This window comes from Sus scrofa, chromosome X (genome assembly GCF_054392235.1).
Source record: "Sus scrofa isolate SSC_HxYL_T2T_F1_AM1 chromosome X, Sscrofa_HxYL_maternal_Yorkshire_Landrace_v2.0, whole genome shotgun sequence".
Taxonomy (NCBI): domain Eukaryota; kingdom Metazoa; phylum Chordata; class Mammalia; order Artiodactyla; family Suidae; genus Sus; species Sus scrofa.
The window spans coordinates 100,608,476-100,633,887 of record NC_139401.1 but is presented as its reverse complement, the minus strand read 5'-3'; the positions used below and the strand labels follow the sequence as shown (position 1 = coordinate 100,633,887).

Genomic DNA, 25,412 nt, shown 5'->3' with positions numbered 1-25,412 from the left:
ATTATGTATCACTGGGGGGAGGGCTTTTTTTTTTTTTTTAAGCATATACATTCCGCTGAGTTCTGTGGCTGGAAACCAGAGAAATAGATGAAAGAGTTCTATCTTCACAGAGCTTGCAGTCTTATTCAAGATATGCTACAGATATCAGAGTTTCTTAAAACGCTTATAAAGCAATATATATATGATTAGAGGTGAATTAGATATGCAGAAAAACATTGTACATAAGCATAGTAATGACATGGAATGAAAGAGTGGTCCGGAAGAAGGCTTCTGGGAGAGGACAACTGTTGGGCCAAGTTTTTAAATGGCAGAAATACAGAGATCATTGGTAAGAGTCTGTATGACCAGTAGATCTGGAAGTCTTACTTGGCTGTTCTCAAACCGGTTGCTGTCACGGCCACACCCCTCACCAGGGCACTTGGAGATTCCCAGCAGCTGCCTTCAGTCAGCAACTTGCATACTCAGCATTCTCCATACTACTCCCCTTGCTCCGCTCTCTCAAGATCACAAAACTTCAAGGAAATGAAAAGTGGCCTTTTGTCTCGGGAACCTGCTGGGAATGCTGGATAAGAAATATTGGATCTGAGGATAGTGTCTCACCTTAGGTAGAGAAGAGAATTCGCAGGCGAGTCCTGATGGATTGGAAGACGAGTGCCAAGGCAGGGAAGACCAGCTAAGCTTAAGGTGATGAGGGCAGGAGGAAAACTGGCATTGAGCAAGTAGGGAATGCCCCCCACGGGCAGACTGTAGGAATGTTGAAAAAATCAAGAAGGGGAAGAAGTTATCAGCATATGCAGGGACTTGCACTCTAGGGCCAGGTTTTGTGTAGGAGTGGAAAGCTTGCAGCTCACCTGTTTTTTGGCTTCCATCATTGCCTCTTCTTTTCTTGGCTCTGTGCCTAGCTATTCTTGTGCTCAGGAAAAGTTTGTTCAACAGCTCTGTTGGAATGGTTATGAAATTTGATCATAAGTGTAAGAACCTCCCCCCACCCCACCCCCTCTTCACCTATTCCCAACTGTGTCTAATTTGAGAGAAAGGAGGAGAGGACCTGTTGGTTTATCAAATCTGGATCAAGTATAAGGATAGTGGAGATAGCTTTTGGGTGAGGACCTGAAATTATTAGGTGATTGTATGTGAGTAAAGAGGCATGGCGGGGGAGGGTGGGGGGAATTTATCAGATTCCCATGCCTGGGATAAGTGAAAGTGAGAGAGGCTTTGAACATGATTCAGATTTTATAATTCTGAGGAACCAGGAAGCTGGTGGTGCCACTAAAAACATGGTGGAGGGGGGAATGGGGAAAAGTAGTTGGTCAGGTGAAATCAGCTTTCTTCTTAGGTATATTTCAAGTATGGGCAGCTGTCATATGCCATTTCTTTTTTAATTAATAGAACCACAGAGCAGCAACAGAGCTATTATGACGATTTGGTCGGTCCCTGGGGATCTCTCCAGCCTCCCCCTTTTCCCCAGTTGTGACTTTGAGCTGCCGAAATGGGTAGAGATCAGTGATAGTTTTCAACTTTGTATTGCCAGTAAAAATACCTGACAGAATGTTGGGTTTCCCTATTGTAGGTTTATCTATTTTCTCAGGTTTATCAATTTGAAAGCAGTCAGTGATTCTTATATTTCATTATGTGTATGTCATAGCATGGCCTTCAACAAAATAGAGCCTCATGAAGGGACCATCTCAGGAACTTAAAGTTTCAGGCCTTGGGTTAAAGGAAATTTCTGAAGGACTGGAAGTACTGTCTGGTACTAGATTCTAGGTCCTATGTCCTCAAGCTTAGAAGGTAAACAATCAAGCTGGATCTGTTTTGCAGCTTTGCTCAGCAATGAAAGATGTTATCAATGGACCGGATCAGCCATATTGCTTTGTGATCTTTGCAATCTTTAGTGGACGGGCAAACATGAAAAGTTCTGCTTGAGTCCAGGCCTCCTGATATCAGTTTTTAAGATAAGGTCTGTGATAGTCTTGATGATTCTTGCCTTTCCCCTATCTGTTTTCATTTTACAGATAATCCACACTGTGACCCAAAGCCACATGCAATGCTGGGAGAGCACAGTTGACTGTATTATGCAATATCCTGCCAGAAGATGCTGACCAGCTCTCTAGTAATGGAAAGTAGTGAGACTGAATTAACTGCCTATGTAGCTTGCCTTGCCATTCCATGTACTTTCTGTAAGCATATGACATACGATTCTAGTAACATATCTTATAGTGAGATCTTGGATTGCTGCAAGGTGGTGACACCAGATTCTCTGCTTTGCTTCAGGCACTAGTGGATCTTTGAGTTATTCTCATAGTATAGAATCTATGAAAATTCTTAGCTTTGATGCTGTCAGCCTAAAGGCCACAGCACTGTGTCTGCCTCAAAGAAATGCTCATGTGCTAGTCACATTGGTGTGCTTCTTCTTTGCGACATTATTACTGCTCATGTAGCCTAACAACCACATGGCTAAGTATAGGCGGTTTGGGGTGCAAGTAAGTTATGTAGCTGGTGGAACTTGGACCTCAGTACAAACCTCTTTGTAGTAAAGACAAATACTCTCTGTATCCTGATTTCGAACAACACTGAGGTAAGTGTTTAGGCGATGGGTGCTTTTTAAATTTTATGCTAAGTGGAAGATGGTGTTGGTGATCTGTTCACTGAAGAAGATTCTCATGATGTCCTCTGGCCTTTTTTTCCACGTTAGAGTGTTGCTCTCGATGCATTTCATGAAGTTCCCCATGGTTAAAACAAACTCCCACGCTTCTTTTACCTTACCAACAAAAACCTTGCCATTAGCTTGGCTAGGCACTTGATTTTGTGGAATCATTCCTTGATGGTAGGAGTGGGGACCAGGCAATCAGTGGTTAAACATTTCTCTTCAGTTCACAGATCCATCTACCCCACACTCTTGTCAATTCAAAAAACCCCCACAAGAACAAATGGGAATGATACCACTTCTATTTCTCTGACACTAATGAGGTGATGTGTGGTTTGTGGTATATTTTACTCCACAAACTCTCTAACCATCGCCCTATTTGGCAAATTGTTTTGCAGAAATCCACCCTTTCACACTGAAAGCATGGCTCTGTGGAGAAAGAAAGTCACACGGGGCCAGAGGTAGGAGGAGGGGGCATGTGGGAATGAGGGAAGGAGAAAAATGAGATTGTAGTCAAGTGAGGTGAAGTCTGGGTTCAGGGCAGATAGGAGAGACTGAGTGCAGGGTCTGGAGCAGGACAGCTTCGAGAGGCGTATTTTACAAGATACAAACCTAGTTGTCCCTCCTTTAGACTTAAGGGCCATGGCGCTCTTGTTAAAAAGAAATTATTCCTATCAGAAACAGAGGCACAGCATGAAGTTTAAGAACATAAAGGGACTTGCATATGGGTCCCCCAAGTGCTTCCTAGAGACCGCATTGAAAACCATTCACACTGTGTGCTCAGAGTGAGGCCTCTAGGTTAAGTTGGGGAGCTGTGGGACCAGTAGCTTGAGGATGTCCCAGAATGGATGAATAAATGTACCCACTCTTGGGTCATTATTCTTTCTTTCCTTTTTTTTCTTTGACTTGTCTATGAACATAGCTATAATTCCTCAGGTATTCAGGTGTATCTTAATTTTAGGCCTGTATATTTAGGTATTAAGAGCTTCTACTTAGATGTATGAAGTTTCCTTTATATAGCTTGCTCACAGTTATTCTCCGTGACAAAGATTATGGAAGAGATACTATTAAAGGATAGACCCAGCTATAATTTCGGACTGCAGAATGCAGTCATAGGAAGGCATCCTACTAAGCATACTCAGCTCCTCTGTGCCTTGTCTCCAGTGTCTCTTAAAGGGACCCACTGTGGTCAGTTTAATTTGCAAATTACATTCTCAGAGATAACTGGAGTATCAGCCATTTTTGGTTCATGAGTGTCTCTTCAGTCATATAGATGTATACTGATTTTAGCAAGTTTATCTATTTTTATTGTGGTACAGAAAACACATAACAGAGATCGACCCTGTGAACACATTTTTAAATGTACAGTACTGTTATCTATGAGTACTGTTATCTACCATGTTTAGCTTTTTTTTTTCTTTTTTGCCTTTTTGCCTTTTCCAGGGCCCCTCCCGTGGCATATGGAGGTTCCCAGGCTAGGGGTCTGATCGGAGCTGTAGCCACTGGCCTACACAGCACGGGATCCGAGCTGCGTCTGCAACCTACACCACAGCTCACGGTGACGCCGGATCCTTAACCCACTGAGCAAGGGCAGGGACCGAACCCGAAACCTCATGGTTCCTAGTCGGATTCGTTAACCACTGAGCCATGACGGGAACTCCATGTTTAGCTTATTTTTTAAAGACACGTGGTTGTGACTCTACCTAAAGCAACTAAATTTTCATGGGAATGTTGGGAATCTTTTAAAAATTAATCTTACCAACCTACATTAGGAATGCACAAAGCCTATTTACAGGAGAGCCTAATTTAGGCTTTGAGGTATTTATTTTTCTAAACTTATTGAAAATTGTAAATAAACCAGATTAAAGGTATTAGAGGCTAAAATAACCGTGGAAAACCCCGCATTTCAAACCAGTAGCATTTTTGTTAGTATTTGACCTGGCATTTATCACTTACTTTTTTAGTATACTTAATACCAACTGCCTGTATTTGAACAGAGCTTGGTTTTCTAGCTTTCCTTTTAGGTTGTTATCTCATCCTTTGTTCTTTCAGGCTTTCTAATGAATTTGCTAATAATAATAAAAGGAAACATCTTTGATAGGTAGGAGCTTGGCCTGTCATTCACCTCCTTTTAGGGGTGGAAGAAAGGACCAGCGCATTAAAGGAGAACATTAGTTTTGACGGTTAATCCTGATATTTCTGTGAAAATGTGTTTTCTAGAGAAATGGAAAATTAGAAACCACCTTGCCTCAGGGTATATTATAAGTAAGGCTTTTCAGTCTGTATGTGTGTATATAAACCAGTTAAGCACTTCTTAACATTGCTTCTTATAGTGTACGTACACACTTTTTTCTAATGGAAAGCTCATATCCAGATGTGGCAGTGGCATCTGTGAAATAATAGATATGGTCAAGTCATGGGTCTCGAAAGTTGTTTATTTGCCCTGTTGTCCACACAACCAGTATGAGGTGCTTTATCATTATCAGAGGTGCAGACGTTTTTAAATATCACTGAATTGCAATGCATTGATTTGGATTTTGGAGCAGTTTCTAACTTCTCCCATTTAGAGATGCCTTAACACTTTTAAAGGCGAAAATAGAATTTCCACTATGGTTATCCCTTTGCTTATAGACATTTTAAAGTGAATATTTGTTCAAGCTTCAGTATTTATTTGCCAGCATAATCTTAAGACAGTGTGTTTTACATCAAAACCTATCTCTTAGTCTAAGCTGGTACTGCTCTTCACATTATGGTTATTTCTAATACTTCAGTTCAACCAGTAATGTAACTGTTGTGGACAGAACACTGTGGTAGCTCCTTTTTGGGTGCAGGTGAGAGATCTATAAAATAGGCATAAGCCATGCTTTCTGCCTTTTAAAAAGCTTGCAGTCAGTCTTGAGACAAGGCTCAGGAAACAAATAATGAGGTCACATATGATTTAATGGCCAAGCGAGGGATGAAGACAATGAGGTCTGTAGGAGTTTGGACAAATACTAATGTGAGCTGGGTTATACATGAAGGCTTCATGGACAAAATAAGATTCCAGCTGGGTAGGTTTTTTTCCTAGATAGATCAGGCATTCTAGACAAGGAAACAAAGATACAGCGGTCAGAATGAGCATTATACCGTAGTCAGTGGGTACCATGAAGGTAGATTGAAGTGGGGGAGATGCTGGCAAGAAAGGGAGCCTATCAGGAGACTGTTGCTATATTTCAGGAATTGGGAAATTAAGGTCTGGCAGTTGACAATTTTAAACTATTAATGGCTTCTCAATTGCCTCTTTCTTGATCAAGTTTCCCTTTTGTCCAGTTAATTATGCCTCAGCAGCTTCTTTAATGTCATGAATGTCATGAAGCCTGGACAAGAGGCTGGGAAATAACATAAGTAGGCATCTGCTATGTAGACAAAGTGCTTTCCTTTATTAGTAGACATTCAGCATAAGTCAGTTACATTAACATTGGTTGTATTATTACCCTTTGCCTGAGTGCCTTCTATGTTCAGTGTTCTTTTCTTCTTCAAAACCAGTGTCTCAAACATGAGTTGGGAGAAATTGAATAGCTACAAAGATGATGTAATTGAAAAACTAATCTACCCTAATTATTATAGAATTAAATGGCGTTAAACCACTTTTTTCCTCTCAATTAATGAAGAAATTTTACTTGGGTGTTGCAAATGTAATCCACATAAGGTAGGTACTGGGAATTATAATAATTATAGGAGGATTATGTACTAATTATTGAATGATGTCATTTATTAAATTAGCTTTAGCTTAGTCTAATGGGTGTATTCCTTCTGGTTATTAACATGCCCTATTCAAGAAGGCTACAACTCTTTTTTTTTTTTTTTTTTTTTTTGCTTTTTAGGGCCGCACTTGTGGCATGTGGAGATTCCCAGGCTAGAGGTCGAATTGGAGGCGCAGCCATAGCAACGGCCAGATCTGCGCTGCACCTGTGACCTATACTACAGTTCATAGCAACACCGGATCCTTAACTTAATGAGTGAGGCCAGGGATCAAACCCACAACCTCATGGTTCCTAGTTGGATTCGTTTCTGCTTCGCCATGATGAGAACTCCGAGAAGGCTACAACTCTTAAGACACAAACTATATAAGCAAAGTCTTTAAAGGTTTTATAATATTATTTTATTTTTTTTTCTTTTTCTTTTTTTTTTTTTTTTTTTTTTTTTTTTTTTTTTTTTTTGACTGCCCCATGGCATGTGGAGTTCCCGGGCCAGGCATCAGATCTGAGCTGCAGTTGCAACCTATGCTGCAGCCGTGGCAAGGCCAGATCCTTAATCCACTGTGTCAGGCCAGGGATCAAACCTGCATCCCAGCACAACAGATATGCCAATGATTCCATTGTGCCACAGCGGGAACTCCTATAGTATTATTTAGAAATTCTGGAGTTCCCTGATGGCTCAGCAGGTTAAGGTTCTGATGTGGTCACTGCTGTGGTGCAAGTTCGATTCCTGGTCTAGGAACCCCCATATACCATGGGCGTTGCAAATAAATAAATAAATAAAAAAGAAAGACAATTCTAAAATAGTTTCCTGAATTATAATAGAACAGCATATATTTTTCCATCTGTTTTGTTTGTTTGTTTGTTTGTTTGTATCTTTTTAGGGCCGCACCACACCATGGCATATGGAGGTTGCCAGACCAGAGGTCTAATCAGAGCTGTAGCCGCCAGCCTACACCACAGCCACAGCCATGCCAGATCTGAGCTGCATCTGCGACCTACACCACAGCTCACGGCAATGCCAGATCCTTAACCCACTGAGCGAGGCCCAGGATCTGACCCAAAACCTCATGGTTCCTAGTTGGATTCACTTCTGCGCCACAACGGGAACTCCTCCATCTGTTTTTTTAAATTGAAACATAGTCGATTTACAGTGTATTTCTGCTAGACAGCAAAGTGATTCAGTTATACATATATATATAAGTTATATCTAAGTTTAGAACCTCCAAATTCTTCTTCAGTGATTACTGTAAAATTTTATTTTAGTAACTCACTTCTTTTATTCTCTAGAATATGTTGTAGAATATAAGGAAATTATTTTGCAACTATGAGACCAATCTCTGACAGGTTCTAACCACATAAACATGAACATTATGCCAGCATACTCAGGAAGTGAAAAACAAAGCTAGCACATTGCCCATGAACAGGATTCTCTATGTAGTCAGTTTATGTTTATAAGTAAATGATCTCTCCCTGATGTCATAGCTTTGAATTACTCTATAACTTGAATTATATATCACTAGAGTGCGGTGAAGAAATACCAGATGTTAGAAGAAACCAGTGGTAGTGAGATATTTTTGAAGTTACCTTTTTGATGACAAGATGGATTTTGACCTATGTAGGTGATCATAGATCCTTGCCACACGATAGAGTAGGAGGCCAAATGGAATGCAGTGGTTCTTAGGGCATGCCACCCAAAAGTCCCTGATCACTCTCAGTATGCTTAAAATCTTTGTTAACAAAGGTGAATGCCCTCACCAAGGGATGAAGAGGTAATTTACGGCATTGAACTGCTTAGATGCCAGTTTCATTTTTCACAGGCTTCACACAATAGGCATGTTAAATAGGCAGTGGCCTCCATAGTGTAGAGCACAATTAAGGAAAAAAAGTCAGTGGTTTTCCGTTTTGGCTGTGGCAAGAGAACAAGCAAATCCTACTTTAAAGTGAAAAAATGGGTGTGGGTCCAAAGAGTCCTGGTTCCTGTCTCCAGTGGGCTGCTCTTAGAACCTTTGCTGTTTATTTCAGCTCAATCTAAAGAAATTCAGATCAGTTTTTACAGAAGAGGAGCGTTTTAGTCTTGAACCTTTCTTTCACTTTCATAAAGAGTTGTAAGTATTTGCCATCCCATAATAACTATTCGTTAACCGTTTATTAACTCAAATAACAGGCACCAGGCCAGCAGGGCCACTGGTGCATTCCTGTTCTCAAACTTGTTGTTATATTTATTCGAATACGTTTGACTCCCAGTCTCTCCCACTTCAGAATAGAAGCACAAATCCAGGAAGATCCTTCTCTTCCCCTTCCGCAATGTAATTTTTCTATGGCGCATCATCATTTTTGAAATCAGTAGCCTTGAATATCTGAAGACTTGGTAGCAATTGTGTAATAGAATTTTGAACATTTAAATTCTAGCAGTGTTTAACCACTTTGCATTATCTAGAAAGCTAATTATGGGTCGTGCTGGATTTCCAGTTTGAGGAGGTGGTGGGGTGATGGGGTTAGAGAGGTGGTGAATTTATGACTTCTAAGTTTTTTCACACAGTGGCTTTGAATATATAAAGGAGTACGTAAACATTGTTTAATTGGGCTAATTTTTAATTCAAGGCAATGCTAGGTTTCTAAGTTTTTTGAGGGAGTTTAAAAGCAGAGAGTAAGTGAGATGTTACATTGTGCTTCTTCCCATGCCTTAGCTGGAAGTGGGTATCTTTTTCTCTCTGTGTATAACTGACACCATACAATCTTTGTGAATTGGTTTGATATTGTTTGTCCTTTGGGGATTTACCTGGCTACATGTAGCTGTATACAGGAGGGTAAGAACGTATGTTTGTGGTTCTCAAAGAGGTATGACACAGGCTTTAATCACCTGTTTATCATTTACTTTAGGGATGCTATGGAAGGCTATTTTGTACTATTTACTTATTTTTTTCTACTATTTTGGTTTAAACTGTAGGTTCCCGTATGTTTGCATAAATGCTTCTTTCTTTCCTAATATTTCTTCAGTCAGGAGTTTTTATTCTATTGCCTAAAAATGCATTTTGGGGGGTTGGCAAACACACCGAGTATCTTAAATTTGGTAAACCAAAGGAATACTTCTGTTTGTTTTTATGGAAATTTTGATGTGTCTGTTCTCACATTAATATAATTTAGATGAAGAGAAGCAGATTTGAAGAAGCCTGACCCAAGGGATTATGAGTTACCCTGAAAGCACAAATAATATTTTAGCATGTAATTTCCCTCATAAAATGTTTTATGGCAGGCTTGTTTATATCATAGATCTGAGTCAAAGCTGAATTCAACAGATTACTCTTTAACTTATCCAAAATTAATATCTTCTGGCTAAGAACCAACAACTGCTTTATGACTCTTAAACCATTTCCTTATATTAATCATCAGCAGTAGAAATTTGCTTTATTTGAGGGGACATTTTTTTCAAAAACAATTTTTTTATCATTTCCTGAGTGATTACGTAGTTTATAATGCAAAGAAAACATCTAGTACATAGTTGGATGATAGGATAGACTTACTAACTTAACAACTCATTCACACATATTAGCTTTAAAGTACAGAAGATTCAAATTCTTTTATGTCTCAGCAAAATGAAAAATTACTTAATGAAGGACTTTAATGGTTGCTCATAAATTCCTGAAATTGCAGTTTTTAAGTCCGTATATTCTAAAGATACAGAGTACTGAAAACTTACCTTTATTGTATGTTCATGCTGGTATTTAAAAATAATGTGTAGTCTAGAACAGTGAAACTCTGAATGAATGATAGCATCATAAATAGCACTGAAATTACTGTCCTTGATTTTTATGAGTGAATTCCTCCATATTGAAGATGTGGTCAATTTATTTTTAAAACTCTCTCTCTCTCTCTCTCTCTCTCTCTCTCTCCCTCTCCTGTTGGCCATGATCTTGGCATATGGAAGTTCCTGGGCCAGGGGTCAAACCCATGCCATACTAGTGACCCAAACCCCTGCAGTGACAACGTTGGATCCTTACCTCACTGTGCCACAAGAGAACTCCTGGTCAATTTAAATCGTTTTTATCAGAAAAGATCTTAATGACTGTGTAATCACTCTTATCGTGTTTTAAACATGAAGTCAGGGATATTCAACATTTTTCTTCTAGCAACATGGCTCTCTGTCTTGGAGCATGACCTTCAAACCCAGAGTTTCATGTACAACTCTAGGTGCTACTTGAAGAGGGGCAGGGAAGTTATATAGAAAGTGATATGTGTTTGTTCTTATCCTCCACCACACCCCACCCTTCCCCTCAACACACACACACAAGGCTATGTGCAGGTTGTTTTTATACCATACCTGCAACTAAACTAATTCAGGACCCCTAGAACTCTCTACATGAAGAACTGCTTATAATGTATTTGACATCTCCTAATTTAGTATTAGGATAATGCTACCATTGTTGTCAAACTTTTTATAACTTGTAATTTGGTTTGGCAACATTATAATAATCAATTGTGTGTGATAAAATAGGAAATAATCTATTAAAATGAGTTTTTAAAGTGTTTATAATTCTTTATGAAAGTCAACACTTAAGAGCTTGTAATCACTATCATCCTCATTTCACCTAAGAGATACATTGAGACCTTTTCTTAGTAACCTGTCATCTCTTATGACTCTAGGCGTTGAATTAGATGCTGTGTCTTCAGTCTCACCATGATTTGGATAAGTCATAGTCTCTCATATTCTTATATGAAAAATTAAAATATGTGAATCTTTAAAAAGAAGCAGTATTTTAAAAATATTTGAAATGCAGCCAAATGTGGATGATAGTGATTTTTTTCCATGTCTGTTTATCAAAAAACATATATTTCTTTGTACTGGCCAAAGGTAAAATGGAATGTAAGTCTAGTCTGATCATATCTTTTCTCTTCTAATTTTATAGATCTTTACGAATACTTTAGCCTAGAAATTTATGTGTAGATATCACCAGGGATCTCACATATTTTGCTGGGTGGTTTTAAGAGCACAATGTTAGTCTTTTTGGAAGACACTAGTTCCAGAATGGCTTTCAAACTCAAAGAAAGGATTTCGTGAATATTGGAGTAAGGACCTCAGAAAATCTACTTATCTATAAAAACAACATGAACACTGGCAAAAATTTTCAAAATCAACTTTCTGGAATTCTGGAAATTAACCAAAGGCTTCCAACAACCTGAGGAGTACTGATTTTTTCTTTTAGAACAGCTGATATTCAGTAAGAACAGTGAATTTTGTTGTGTTTTAACTTGCTCTAATCCTACCTCCCTTTCCCTAGTTTCATAAGGAAACCAACAACCTTGCAAACATAGTAGCTGTGAAAACCAGCAGCTACTGGAGGGGGTTAAACTCACCAAATATCCCTATCCTCATAGAATTACCACTGTTTGAACTGTCTGGCACTTCCCTGGAAAGGCTCCATTCTAAGGCTTGTCCTTACTTTACCTGACTCATCCTCAATGGAAGAGTCTTATCCCCAGGGCATTTGTTGAAAACAATCAGAGGCAGTTGTTTAACATTGCATCTGCCTGAGGTGGTGATACCAGGAGGGTCAAAGAAGGGGCTGGTCAAAAAACTCAAAAGGAGGATCTAGGGATAGGGAGCTTTAAATAACTCACATAATCCTGGGTATCTAGAAGGCCATACATATGCAGGGCTGGGTGCATGCCTGGGAAAAACCTGAGGAGGCCCTATTTGCTTACCTATGGCTGACCTTGAAAATCTTTAGAAGCAGGAAATGAAGGCTAAGGCAGAGTTGTAAACTGCTGGAGCACTGAAGGCATGTCCCAACACACACACAGCATCCCCTGGCTAAGGGTGAAAGATCTGTTGTTAAAGACATCTTACAGAAATCTATGTCTAATCATTAGCTGACCCCTAAGCTAAGTGAGCAGAGATTTCAAGTGGCCACGTATGACAGGGAATACAGACTACAGAATTAGTCTAGGAAAGTCACTAAACAAATAGCAGCAGCAGCAACAAACCTTAGAGAGGGATCTGATTTACAAATTTGCTATGTTAAATTTTTTAAAATGTCCAATTATCAACAAAGAGTTAAAATACAGTCAAACAGGAAAGTATGGTACATATACATGGAAATAAGCATGTGATAGAAATTGTCCCTGATGTTGTGCTTATAGACAAAACTTTAACTGCTATAAATATATATATATATATATATATATATTTTTTTTTTGTCTTTTTAGCTGTTTCTTGGGCCGCTCCCACGGCATATGGCGGTTCCCAGGCTAGGGGTCGAATCGGAGCTGTAGCCACCGGCCTACGCCAGAGCCACAGCAACGTGGGATCCAAGCTGCGTCTGCAACCTACACCACAGCTCTCGGCAACGCCGGATCGTTAACCCACTGAGCAAGGGCAGGGACCGAACCCACAACCTCATGGTTCCTAGTCGGACTCATTAACCACTGCGCCACGACAGGAACTCCCTGCTATAAATATATTAAAAGGAAATCATGTCTAAACAATCGAAAGTTGTGAATGTTTTGCCAGGTAAGGAATATCAACGAAGAGAGAGAAATTATTTTTAAAAGAACCAAGTGGAAAATCTGGAGTTGAAAATTTTAGTAACTGAAATAAAAAAATTTATTAAAGTGACTCAGTAGCAGATATGAGCTGGCAGAATTAAGAATCAGCAAACTTGAAGGTAGATTGAGATTATATTATCTGAGGAACAAAAAGAAAAAAAAAAGAGTGAAGAACAGTAGGTGGATCCTCTTAAGGTCTGTGGCACACCATCAAGTATACCAGCATACATGTAATAGGAATCCCAGCATGAGAAGTGAGGGGGCAGAAAGAGTATTTGAAGGCACAATGGCAGAAGACTTCCCAAATTTGATGAAAACATTAATCTGCAACATCCAAGAAGCTCAACAAACTCTAAGATGAACTTAAAAAAGTAGGATGAATTCAGAAAGGTTCACATCTAGACATACAATAGTTCAATTGTCGAAAGACAAAAATGAAGAGAATCTTAGAAGCAGCCAAAGATAAGCGACTTGTCACAGACAGGGAAACCTCAATAAGATCAATAGCTGATTAATCATCAGAAACCGTGGTGACCAGAAGGGCAGTGGGATGAAATACTTAAAGTGCAGAAAGCGATGGATTGTCAACCAAGAATCCTATATCTAGCAAAATTACCCTGCATAAATGAAGGAGAAATCAGGACATTCCTAGATAAAAAAACAAAAAAAAAAAAACAAAAAAAAAAAAAACAAGGGAATTTGTTGCTGCATATCTGCTCTATAGCAAATACTAAAGGGAGTCCTTCAGGCTAAAATTAAAGGACACTGGATGGTAACTTGAATGCACACAAATAAAGAGCACTGGTAAGGGTAACTACATAGATAAACATAAAAGTCAGTGTAAAGGTATCTTTGTAACTCTTCTATGTGATTTCAAAGAGAGCTGCATAAAGCAATAATTATAAAACTGTTGATGAAGAGGTAATATGAAGAGGTAATTTGAATGATAATAACTGAACAGAAGGGAGGAGAAACAGAAATTCTGTATACTATTGACTTGGGTTGGTATTAGCCTGAACTAGATACTTGAAAGTTATGATGTTAATTATAACTCCCAGGGAAGCCATTAAGAAAATGACTCAAACTAGAGTAAAGAATTGGTAGTTTTAGAAATCTCAGTGTTTTGGCATGCAGGTTAGATTCTGGGAGTGAGATTATAGATTATTTTCAAAGTTAAGTTTTGTGTAACAGTTTATATGCTGTAAACAACTATACTGCCTATGTAGAATATTTTGGGTTCTTTCTAGATAGACCTTAATAAAATAGTAAAAAAAATCTTCATAATCATCAATTCTCAGAACATTCTCATGAATTAGGAGTTCTTATTCCAGTTTCTAGATGAGAAAACTATACCAAAGAGAATTTAGGTCATGCCTGTCTCTTCTTAGTATGATTTCTAACACTGAGAATTGCAATACTTAAAGCATTGGTTTTATAGCATGTCCCTCCTCTCTCCTAAAAGTGCTTAACAGCATATTTTATTTTTTGATGTTAAAATTAATGTGTTTAATAATTTTATGACACCCCTCAAGAAACTGAAGACAGTTAAAAATCTCTCTCTGAACTTGCTTGCCTCTCTTCCAGAACTAATTCCAAAAGAACTTCAGTCTGTGTAATATCTGTCACAAATATGTGTATCTATTGCCTAGAAAGTTGTTTTTAGCTCAGGTGGAGTCTCTTAAGAGACTTCAGAAAAGTTATTTTTTCCTGCAATAAGTATGACACATGAGTTCTTAAAAAATGAGTCATTTTAGTAGAAATTTCTGAATTTTAGAAATGAGTTAGCTGTCAGCGTACAAATTAAATGCATCCTTGAAAAAGTTAATTCAAATATATATTTCTTAAGAATTTACTATGTCCAAGGCACTGTGGGATATCCAGAGACAGGTAAAATGTGGTTTCTGTCCTCATCAAGGCTTACTATTAAGGACAAACATGAAGGCTTGTGATATGATGAAAAAAGTTGCTTTATATACTAATGCTTGCTTTAAAAATAAGAATATTGTATAATAGAGTTTTAGTATAACCTAACCTTTTGAAACTTATGTAACCTAACTCACCTAATGAACTACAGAATAAGCTAATAAAGTTCCAGATAACAAATTCAATTGTAACTTATAATATTGGAGATTTGTTCCTATGGGGAGAAAATCAGCTCCAGTTTGGACTTACTTTCAGTTCTCTTTATTTGAGGAGGGAGTAATGTGGCAGACAGAATTATTGAAGGCTCTGGGCTGTTTTCAGTGGATCTTGAACTGGCTGCAAGTAGCCTGAAACAAGAACTGCACTGCTTCTGGGGGCTGGCTATCAGGATTGGGGATGTCCAGCAGACAAAGCAGAATTCCTTGTAAGTAGGAAGCTGTTGAATGGGTGCTCTCAGAGGGGACTACCATCTTCTTCTCTCCTTCCCTGGGGATCTCAGTCTCCTTATTTAGCAATTGTTTACCAAGTTTAAAGAGCAAGTCGCTTAGCAATTTTGTAGTAATATTTCAGCTTAGAAGCAAGCTATACATGGTTGAGAAAGGCAGAAGGGCTATGGTTCCAGTATATAGATAAAGAAGGTGCTGGTTTCACCACCGCGAAGTCAGAGAAACCTTCTCAAGGATGTTATGATAGCATAATTTCTTTCTTTGATATACTCGTAGAAAAGTCTTTTTATTTACCCTAACAACAAACCCACTGGGCTATTTTAAGCAGATTAGTTCAGTTATACATTAAATGATATTTTAAAAGTTACTTAATTTTTAAATTATGAAATGTTAATTAAATGAACTGTCTTCAAAGGTGACTGACCTTGATATGGGTGCTGTGGGAATAATGAGATAGATAAGGCTTCCCTGCCCTTACAAAGTGTACACTCTAGTAAGAGAGCTAAGTTATGCAGAGATAACTGTAATACAAGTAAGTCTTACCTTATAGAGGGGCAGCCCCAACCTATAGAAGTTAGGGGGTAATGAGCCTGGATGGGAGATTTTAGCTAAGATGACTGAAGAGTCATCAGGTTCATAGGCATGTAGATATTAAAACAAAAATGAAAAGTATAAATTTCTCATAGTTCCATTAAAAAAAATCTTGCCTTCACTAGAATAAACCTGCATCTTTTTGAGCATTGGTATCTAGGGATAGACAGTTGTTGACCTGGGAATGACTTAGGCTAATGTGAAGTTAGTTTTTTTTTTTTTTTTTTTTGGTCTCTTTTTTAGGGCCACAGCTGCGGCACATGGAGGTTCTCAGGCTAGGAGTTGAATCAGAACTGCAGCTGCCACCCTACACCACAGCCACAGCAGTGCAGGATCTGAGCCATGTCTGTGACCTACACCACAGCTCATGGCAACACCAGATCCTTAACCCACTGAGTGAGGCCAGGGATTGAACCTGCGTCCTCATGGATACTAGTCAGGTTCGTTTCCATGGAGCCACGACAGGAACTCCTGAAGTTAATTTTTAAAACACCATTCTCAGGGCAGAATCAGTGGTAAAGAATCCTTCTAGGTTTGAGGTTTTAAGAGTAGATCAAACGGAAGGGCCGGAATAAAAGGTCAAATTAATTCAAGAAAATCTGTGTCCCGAAACATGCCAGACAGCATGCCAGCGATGGCTAATGCCTTGAGGAGCTAGCTCACAGTCTAGCAGGAGGACCCACAGTGCTGGATTAATGGAAGAACCGATCCCTAAATCCCATCCCATAACACCTGGGCCTTCTAAACTGGGTGAAGGGGAATACATCAGATGGAAGTGATCCTTTAAAACCTTCTGGCAGGAAAACTGTGCCCCTGGAATGAAATTTTTTGGAAGACGTATGTGTACATGGTGTGGAATTCCAACATTGCAAGAGAACAGTGAGACGTAGATTTCCTTCCTACCCCTGTCTCCCAGCTCCCCAGTTCCCCTCCCCAGAGACACCCCCCCACCCCCCACTGCCACCAGTTTCTGGTGTATCTTTGTAGAGATAGTCTATGCATATACTAGCATTTATGTACATAAACATACCCTTTTGTTCTGCACAGAGTAGCATACTACTACACCTTTTTTGCAGTTAAGAGTCAAATCTTGGAGATACGTATGTATCAGCGTGCCTAGAAATGCCTAGTTCTTCTGTTTTTATTTCGAAGTAATTATAGACTCACAAGATGCTATAAAAATAGTACAGAGAGATCACATGTACCTGTCACCCAGCTTCTTCCACAGGTGATATCTTCCATAGCTATAGTGTATTATCAATATCAAGAAACTGATCACCACAATGTAATTAACTAGACTCCAGTGATTATATCTTTATAATGCCTGCAAGATATTCTGTTGTATGGATGTACCATAGTTTATTTAACTAGCCCTTTATCAATGAACATTTAGATTGTAGCATGGCTGGCAGAGGTGAAAGGCATGAAGTAATAGTAAATATCCACGTATTCAGGGCAGCTGTGTTGCCTTTGTGTGAATTAGAAAAAGGTGCCTTCTCTGGATGGATGCAGCACCATAGATGTGCAGCTTGGAAAGCACAGTACAATCTGGGTAACTGTATTTAGCACCACTGCATGTATATCTCTTTACATGTAAGTAGGAATTCACATGTAGGATAATGGAGTGTAATTTGAAATCTACAGGAGTTCCCTCGTGGCTCAGTTGCTTAAGGACCTGGCATTGTCACCGCAATGGCTCTGGTTACTCCTGTGGCATGGGTTTGATCCCTGGCCTGGAAATTTGCACGTGCTGTGGGTGTGGCCAAAAAATAAAAATAAAAAGCCAGACCTGGAAACTGTTTCTTAAAAAGAAAAAGAAAAGAAAATCTACAGCATAGCATCAGTGTTCCAGTTTGAAATTTGAAGCTGTCTCTTTTAGGACTTGGCGTGTGTTTCCACCCCTGACCCTCACCGGTAATCCTCATCATCCCTCCCCCATACATCAGTCATTGAATATTTTCTGTCTTTTGTATACATGCCTATCTCCACATTGGGTGGTAAACTCCTTTGATAGCAGAGGCTTCATGTCTGCATCTTTGTATCTTCCTTCCCCTCACTCCACTATTACCCACTTAGATAGAATATTGTTTTATATAAAAGTGTTGAGTAAATTTTTTTTCCCACTGTACAGCAAGGGGATCAGGTTATCCTTACATGTATACATTACAATTATATTTTTCCCCCACCCTTTCTTCTGTTGCAACCAGAGTATCTAGACAAAGTTCTCAATGCTACTCAGCAGGATCTCCTTGTAAATCTATTCTAAGTTGTGTCTGATAAGCCCAAGCTCCCGATCCCTCCCACTCCCTCCCCCTCCCATCAGGCAGCCACAAGTCTCTTCTCCAAGTCCATGATTTTCTTTTCTGAGGAGATGTTCATTTGTGCTGGATATTAGATTCCAGTTATAAGTGATATCATATGGTATTTGTCTTTGTCTTTCTGGCTCATTTCACCAGGATGAGATTCTCTAGTTCCATCCATGTTGCTGCAAATGGCGTTACGTCGTTCTTTTTTATGGCTGAGTAGTATTCCATTGTGTATATATACCACCTCTTCCGAATCCAATCATCTGTCGATGGACATTTGGGTTGTTTCCATGTCCTGGCTATTGTGAATAGTGCTGCAATGAACATGCGGGTGCACGTGTCTCTTTTAAGTAGAGTTTTGTCCGGATAGATGCCCAAGAGTGGGATTGCGGGGTCATATGGAAGTTCTATGTATAGATTTCTAAGGTATCTCCAAACTGTTCTCCATAGTGGCTGTACCAGTTTACATTCCCACCAACAGTGCAGGAGGGTTCCCTTTTCTCCACAGCCCCTCCAGCACTTGTTATTTGTGGATTTATTAATGATGGCCATTCTGACTGGTGTGAGGTGGTATCTCATGGTAGTTTTGACTTGCATTTCTCTTATAATCAGCGATGTTGAGCATTTTTTCATGTGTTTGTTGGCCATCTGTGTATCTTCTTTGGAGAAATGTGAGTAAATTTTTTACATTTGTTCTTGAGGAAGGAAGTTAAGAGCAGCGTATTTTTTATTTATTTATTTGTCTTTTTGCCTTTTCTAGGGCCGCTTCCCGTGGCATATGGAGGTTCCCAGGCTAGAGGTCTCATCAGAGCTGTAGTCACCGGCCTACACCAGAGCCACAGCAATGCGGGATCCGAGCCGCGTCCGTGACGTACACCACAGCTCACGGCAACGCTGGATCCTTAACCCACTGAGCAAGGGCAGGGATTGAACCCGCAACTTCATGGTTCCCAGTCGGATTCGTTAACCACTGCACCACAACGGGAACTCCAAGAGCAGTGTAGTTTTTAATCTGCTTCTTGATTCTTGAAGAGGTGTCCCAAAATTTTAGAAGTCAAAATTATTTTGAATGAAAATACCCACACATACTGCATTTGTAGGTGAGGGAAAAAGAGTGTGTCATGAAGTCAATCAACTAATAATAGGGAGCTGCAATTTCAAAAACATTGAGCATTATAGTATTGAAAGGAAGAAAACAGAGTAGCCGAACTTGTGATATTGTAAACAGGTTATTGGTTTTGGGTCCACTGAATATTGAAAGATGAGAATAGGAGTTCCCGTCGTGGCGCAGTGGTTAACGAATCTGACTAGGAACCATGAAGTTGCAGGTTCAATCCCTACCCTTTCTCAGTGGGTTAACGATCCGGCGTTGCTGTGAGCTGTGGTGTAGGTTGCAGACGTGGCTCGCATCACACGTTGCTGTGGCTCTGGCTTAGGCCGGTGGCTACAGCTCCGATTGGACCCCTAGCCTGGGAACCTCCATATGCCGCGGGAGCGGCCCAAGAAATAGCAAAAAGACAAAAAAAAAAAAATGAGAATAAGAATAATTTCACAAGGGCATTTTAGGAACTCATGTGTACAGAAGATGCATATACTGTTACAGATAAAAGGAAGCATTTAAAAACTATTCACAAAAACCCTAAAGTATTTGTATGTAGTATATGCTTATGTTCATAAGTACAATTCTGAGAAGTTTCTTGGATCTTGTACCCTAAAAATACCCAGTTTCATCAGGTCTTAACTTTATATGCCATTGGTTTGGGATGAAAACTGTCATTTTTACCCCTGGTCTTTTTATTGTTGTTAAACGCTAGAAGTATTTTATGAGATTTTAATTACATTAAGTATTTTCTGAAAACTTAAATCGTTAGAACCATGTGTTGTACATATCAGTGCTGCTATAAACACAAAGAAGAATGGAAATGTATTGGTGGTTTGTTTTTGTTTTTTTTAATATGGATTGTGCTGCCCATCAGGAAATAGAGTCCTGGGCAATAAGTTGTCTGTGCCAACAGTGGACTCTGAAGCACTTTTGGAAGTAGGGTGAGTCACACACTCACTCTATTGCAGCAACCACACGCCCCTAGGTGTGCCTCAGAGATGTGTTCGCAGCCACTCCATCAGTGAGCTGTGTATGTATGCCTTTGCACTCTGGGAAACCTGTATTTTTTTTTTAAATCTTCTGTTGTGTAGAATTTACATTAGCAATGTAACTACAATTTAGCAGACTAACCATGCAACCTAATTGGCATAACTCTTATCCAAGCAACAAGTTTAAATAGATAATAGGAGTTGCAGAATAGCTTGGTTCTGAAGATTAAACCCATGGCATAGGCAATGAATGGACTCAACATCCATATTAGATAGTTATGTTTGCTTGTGTATAATATTTAAGGAGGTAAAGGTTGGGGAAGTTGTGCTGAATAAAGCTGAGGGAAGATGTTCACAGTGAATTATCAAGTGAGAATTGCTTTGCCAGCAGCACATAAATATTTTTTCATCATAGGGAGTGATGGTTAGTGGAAGAGAATTGAAGAAAACATTTGTTTTCCTTGATTACTTGCTGAAAATAATTTTTCATAAACAAATCAACAAACTACTGTGGGTTCATTGTGAGATAGAACATTGTTATATCAGAGCTCTGCTATCCTGATGTTAACTGTAATGAGTTTTTACCTGTATTCCAGGAAATAAAGCAAGTTGGATGAATTCCAGTAGGTTTTATTTTTCAGCTTTCGTGCTAAAATCAGATTGTGTGCAACTCTGAATCATGGTTCTATAAATTCTTGGCTATACTAAGTAAATTACAGTATATCTTCCAGTACAATTGTAAGAATGCTACAACATGCAGGATCCTTTTCTTGAGCATTTTTATGATTAAAGATTCATTTCCTCCTGAACTTGGCTGGATAGGTTTTCATTCAGATAGTATTGAAGATCACTGTCAGCTACCACTTGATTGCCCTCTATGTACTTGACAATTTACTGCAGACAAATAGGAGTTTAAAGAATGGTTTGCCTTGGCAAGCTTTCTTACAGGGATGAATAGGATGGGCACGTTTACTTTGTAAGTATGTGTGTTTATGCACACACACGTTTCATATTAATCTTAGTCTGCAAAGTTCCAGTATGCAATACATAGAATAATTTACCAACCTGAACATCCGCTGTGACATATGTGAGTAAACCATGTTTTGTACTCAACTAGGCAAGTGGCTACTTCTATGGCTACAAGGTATATTTCAACTTATAACCTGATGTAATTAAAAATTGCAGGAAGTTCTCATCATGGCTCAGTGGTAACGAACCCGACTAATATCCATGAGGACGCCAGTTCAATCCCTGGCCTTGCTCAGTGGGTTAAAGGTCTGGTGTTGCTGTGAGCTGTGGTGTAGGTTGCAGATGCAGCTTGGATCTGGGCGTTTCTGTGGCTGTGGTGAGGGCCAGCTGCTACAGCTCTGATTCAGCCCCTAGCCTGGGAACCTCCATATGCCCCAATTGTGACCAAAAAAAAAAAAAAAAAAATGGCATTATGTATGTCATCACCTCTCATTATCCCTGCTTCTGTAAAGGACCCTAAGGCAAATAGTACAAAATAGTAATTTCATCACCTCCTTTTCTTGACTTTTTCCCTCATTCTGTGAACTATCTATATGTGCCTTCCCTACCTTGCTGCAGTGTCTTCACTTGAGTGGCCATACCCCAGGCCAGTAACCGAAAGAGGGGAGATGGCTATCCATGGAGAGTTGGATATTCGTGATTATACCAGAGAATGGGGGAGGCATATTAGCCATGGACTTATTTGTTGGTGAAGGATTCATGGAAGATTTTGAATTACCGTTTCAAATCATAAGAATTTGATTTGGGAGGAGGGCGTTAGACATTGCAACCAGATCACAGAGTTGATTGAGTGGTTTTGTTCAGGGAACTATCAGGAAATGAGGATATCTTAGAAATCTTGACTCAGGAGAGGGAAGAGCGGAAAGACTTGAAATTACAGCATTTGTTCCCTCATTGTTTTGACTTGGTTTTCTGATTTATTGGGAAATATTGGTGTAGGAGTTATATGGTTGAATAAGAGTGAGAGATTGGTCACATTTAAAACAGGCATCGTTAAAGAGAACGGAGAAATAGTTTAGCCTCCAGAGAGGACTCTGGTCTGCATAAGGATTAGCTGTGAAGTTGGGTTTGAGAGAAAAGACTAGGTACAAATAATAGTACAGGAAAGAAATGGAGTAGTTTGTCATTTTACTGAATATGGGTGGTGACCTAGACGTTCATATTAGGTTCCCACTGTTCATTCAAAGAAAAGGGCTGTGCCATTACCCCATGGATTTTGGATAGCTCTGTCAGCCATACACCGATGAAGCCCCTGCAGAGCGAGGTCGGTATTTTTGCCTCCAAGTATGTTTTGGAGATCTCTAGTTTTTTTTTTTTTTTCCCCCTCAACTCCTGAGTCCAAAATCTGACTCCTGAAATTCTGGCAGAGCTTGTAGAGAAAAGTCAAGAGCAATAATGTTTGCTGAGAACTTATGTACCGTGCACTTGTTTGAGTGTTTTACACACTTGCTTTTTCTCCCGTTTCTCCACCAAATCAAATCTTCCGTAAGGGTATATATGTGGGCGGGTGAGAGGGTGTTGTGCCGAGAGAGAATTTGCCACTCTGTCAAGGCACTTGTCACCTAAAAATAACCAAAAGCAACGGTGCTCCTTTGGCTCTTTAGGCAGGAACTTTCTAGGCTTTTACTTTTACTCTATCTTCAGTTTATGTTATCTGGTGGCTTTAAGCCGCAGACCTTGAGCTAAAGTACTTTCCCCAGTCATGAGCCTTTCTTGCTCCTCTGAACTCCCACACACTAAGTGGCCTTTCTTATGCCCCATCACTCCTCATTCATAACTATGTTCTTATCATTTACTGCTTTATAGTAAATACTATTTACGTGGCTTCTCTTCTTTGCTTACTATAAGCTCCTGTTGAGGAGGGATGTTTCCTTTCTGATCCCTAGTACATAGCACATAGTAGAGAAAAGGGTGCTTTGAAATGGTTCGTTGTACTAAATTGACCGTATCAACTGCAGCTTGATTGCTCATCTTGTTTATCTTTATGTGATAGTGACACTCTAATGCATCCTCTCCATTAAGAAAGAATGAATGAAGCCAGGAACACCTCTTAGCTTTCTTTGTAGTCTCTCTTAATCCAGACAACTATATGCCCTCCAGATAACAGTCTGAGTCCTCCAAGGGCCGAGTATTCCCTGTTAGGACATTGCCATGTAGGCTAACTTGGAAGACTGAGGTAGAAGAAATGGTTGAGGAATTCTGAGCAATAGTTATACACACTAATTTCTTCCCCAGAATGATGATATCCAGAAAACCAGACAGCCCTTGGTTACGGAAAGAGGTGTGAACTGCTCCAGATTGAAATTAGATCAAGTCATGCTAATTGCTGTCATTCTGACTGGTCGACTCTGTTCTCTCCAACTATAACAACAGGGTGGCCCCTCTTTTCCATGGTTGGAAAGGAAACCAGAACAATTTGAAAGTTGTTACTCAACTTGGTCTGGAGGCGCAGCCATTTCCCTGAAGTGGAAGAGCCTCTGATTCAACAACTCCTGCTCAGTCTGTCACATGAGATGACTGCATCAGTTAGTGTGTCTCTGCATTCTGATTTCTGTTTGGGAAAAGCATCCCGGAAAGGAAAATTGACACAGCAGTAAGAGGTGGTTTATCCTTCATCTCACTCTTTTGATATCCTACTCTTGAATTCTAGTAGATTGAATTTTTTAAATCTCTTTTAAACCTGCTACCTTCACAGGAAGGTAAATTGCTCAAACTCACCTACCTTGATGACTATCTAGGATACTTGGAATACTACTGAGGTCGCCAGATTTTGGCCAATGAATTTATAAAACCAGAAGGGTCTGGTGGAAAGGAAAGAGAGAGAAGATGACCCTAAGTAGCTTTATAAATACGTGAAGTTTTTTAGGGGTCACGTGCCCGTACAGCCTTTATTGTTCAGGGTGAGTCATAACCAGAGTCTGTATGGGGGTATTGCGAAACTCAGTACAGTTCTTTAGCCATTCTGGTGTTGGGTTCTTTTAAAAATAGACCATTTCCAGACAGTAACCATATATTCTGAAATTCCCAGGACAGCCCTGATTTCAGTTTGTCCCGTTGTGTCCATAAGTATACTCACATTTGTCAGACTCTGTACCAATTTTTGGTTTGGAAAATATAGACATTAGACACATAAGGGCTTCCTTCTTGCCAACTGAGAAGAATCCATCATGGCCTAGTCTGGTTCTTTCAACCCTGCCATTTTCCCTGCCAGCAATTCTCACTCACCACCAGAAATTTCTAATTCTGTTCCTGTCTTGCTTCCTCTCTTTGCTTTAACCCTTCATGAATTAACTTCTCTCTTTTCCTTGGCATCTCTTTGCTCAGCAGTCCACAAATGGTGTATCCTTACATTCTCATGAAGCTACTTGTATCCTAGCAATTTGGGCAATATCTTTTTGAAAAATAGCACACTTTGTTCCCAGGGCATTCTTGAAGGTTGAAAAGTGTTCCTTTGAGATCCTCATCTTCACAGGTCTTCAAAATAGATCCAATAAGAAGCAGCCACTACTATAATTTATTGAGTGTTTATTATGTTCTAGAACTTAGGTTATATATATATATATATGTGTGTGTGTATATATGTGTGTGTGTATATATATATGTGTATGTGTGTGTGTGTGTGTATATATATATATATGTGTATATATATATATATATATATATTTTTTTTTTTTTTTTGGCTGCACCCAAGGTATGTGGCAGTTCCCGGGCCAGGGATCAAACCTGTGCCACAACAGCAACCCAAGCCACTGCAGTCAAATTCTTAACCCGGAGTTCCCGTCGTGGCGCAGTGGTTAACGAATCCGACTAGGAACCATGAGGTTGCGGGTTCGATCCCTGCCCTTGCTCAGTGGGTTAACGATCCGGCATTGCCGTGAGCTGTGGTGTAGGTTGCAGACGCGGCTCGGATCCCACGTTGCTGTGGCTCTGGCGTAGGCCAGTGGCTACAGCTCCGATTCGACCCCTAGCCTGGGAACCTCCATATGCCGCGGGAGCGGCCCAAGAAATAGCAAAAAAAAAAAAAAAAAAAAAATTCTTAACCCACAGTGCCACATTGGGAACTCTCTCAAGCAATTAAAAAAAATCTCATTTAATCCTT

The 25,412-nt window shown here is 39.6% G+C and overlaps 1 protein-coding gene and 1 long non-coding RNA gene across 9 annotated transcripts in view; both read left to right on the top strand.

The window, feature by feature from the left end:
* The window catches only part of AMMECR1 (AMMECR nuclear protein 1), a 115,262-nt gene that overhangs the window by 6,979 nt on the left and 82,871 nt on the right, over positions 1-25,412 (top strand). Inside the window, exons 2-3 of one of the 8 annotated variants that reach the window (XM_085008163.1) lie at positions 2,013-2,120; positions 3,043-3,105. The exons of 6 other annotated variants lie outside the window; for them this stretch is intronic. In XM_085008163.1, the coding sequence (XP_084864289.1) occupies positions 3,068-3,105 (38 nt within the window). In that variant the 5' untranslated portion in view covers positions 2,013-2,120; positions 3,043-3,067. Of the gene's footprint in view, positions 1-2,012; positions 2,178-3,042; positions 3,106-25,412 lie in introns of all 8 variants that reach the window. One more of the 8 variants, XM_085008161.1, reaches the window with a different exon arrangement.
* On the top strand, positions 8,183-12,838 carry LOC146394744 (uncharacterized). Its single transcript, XR_014835529.1, has 2 exons — positions 8,183-12,323; positions 12,630-12,838. It is a non-coding gene; the product is annotated as an uncharacterized LOC146394744 (long non-coding RNA).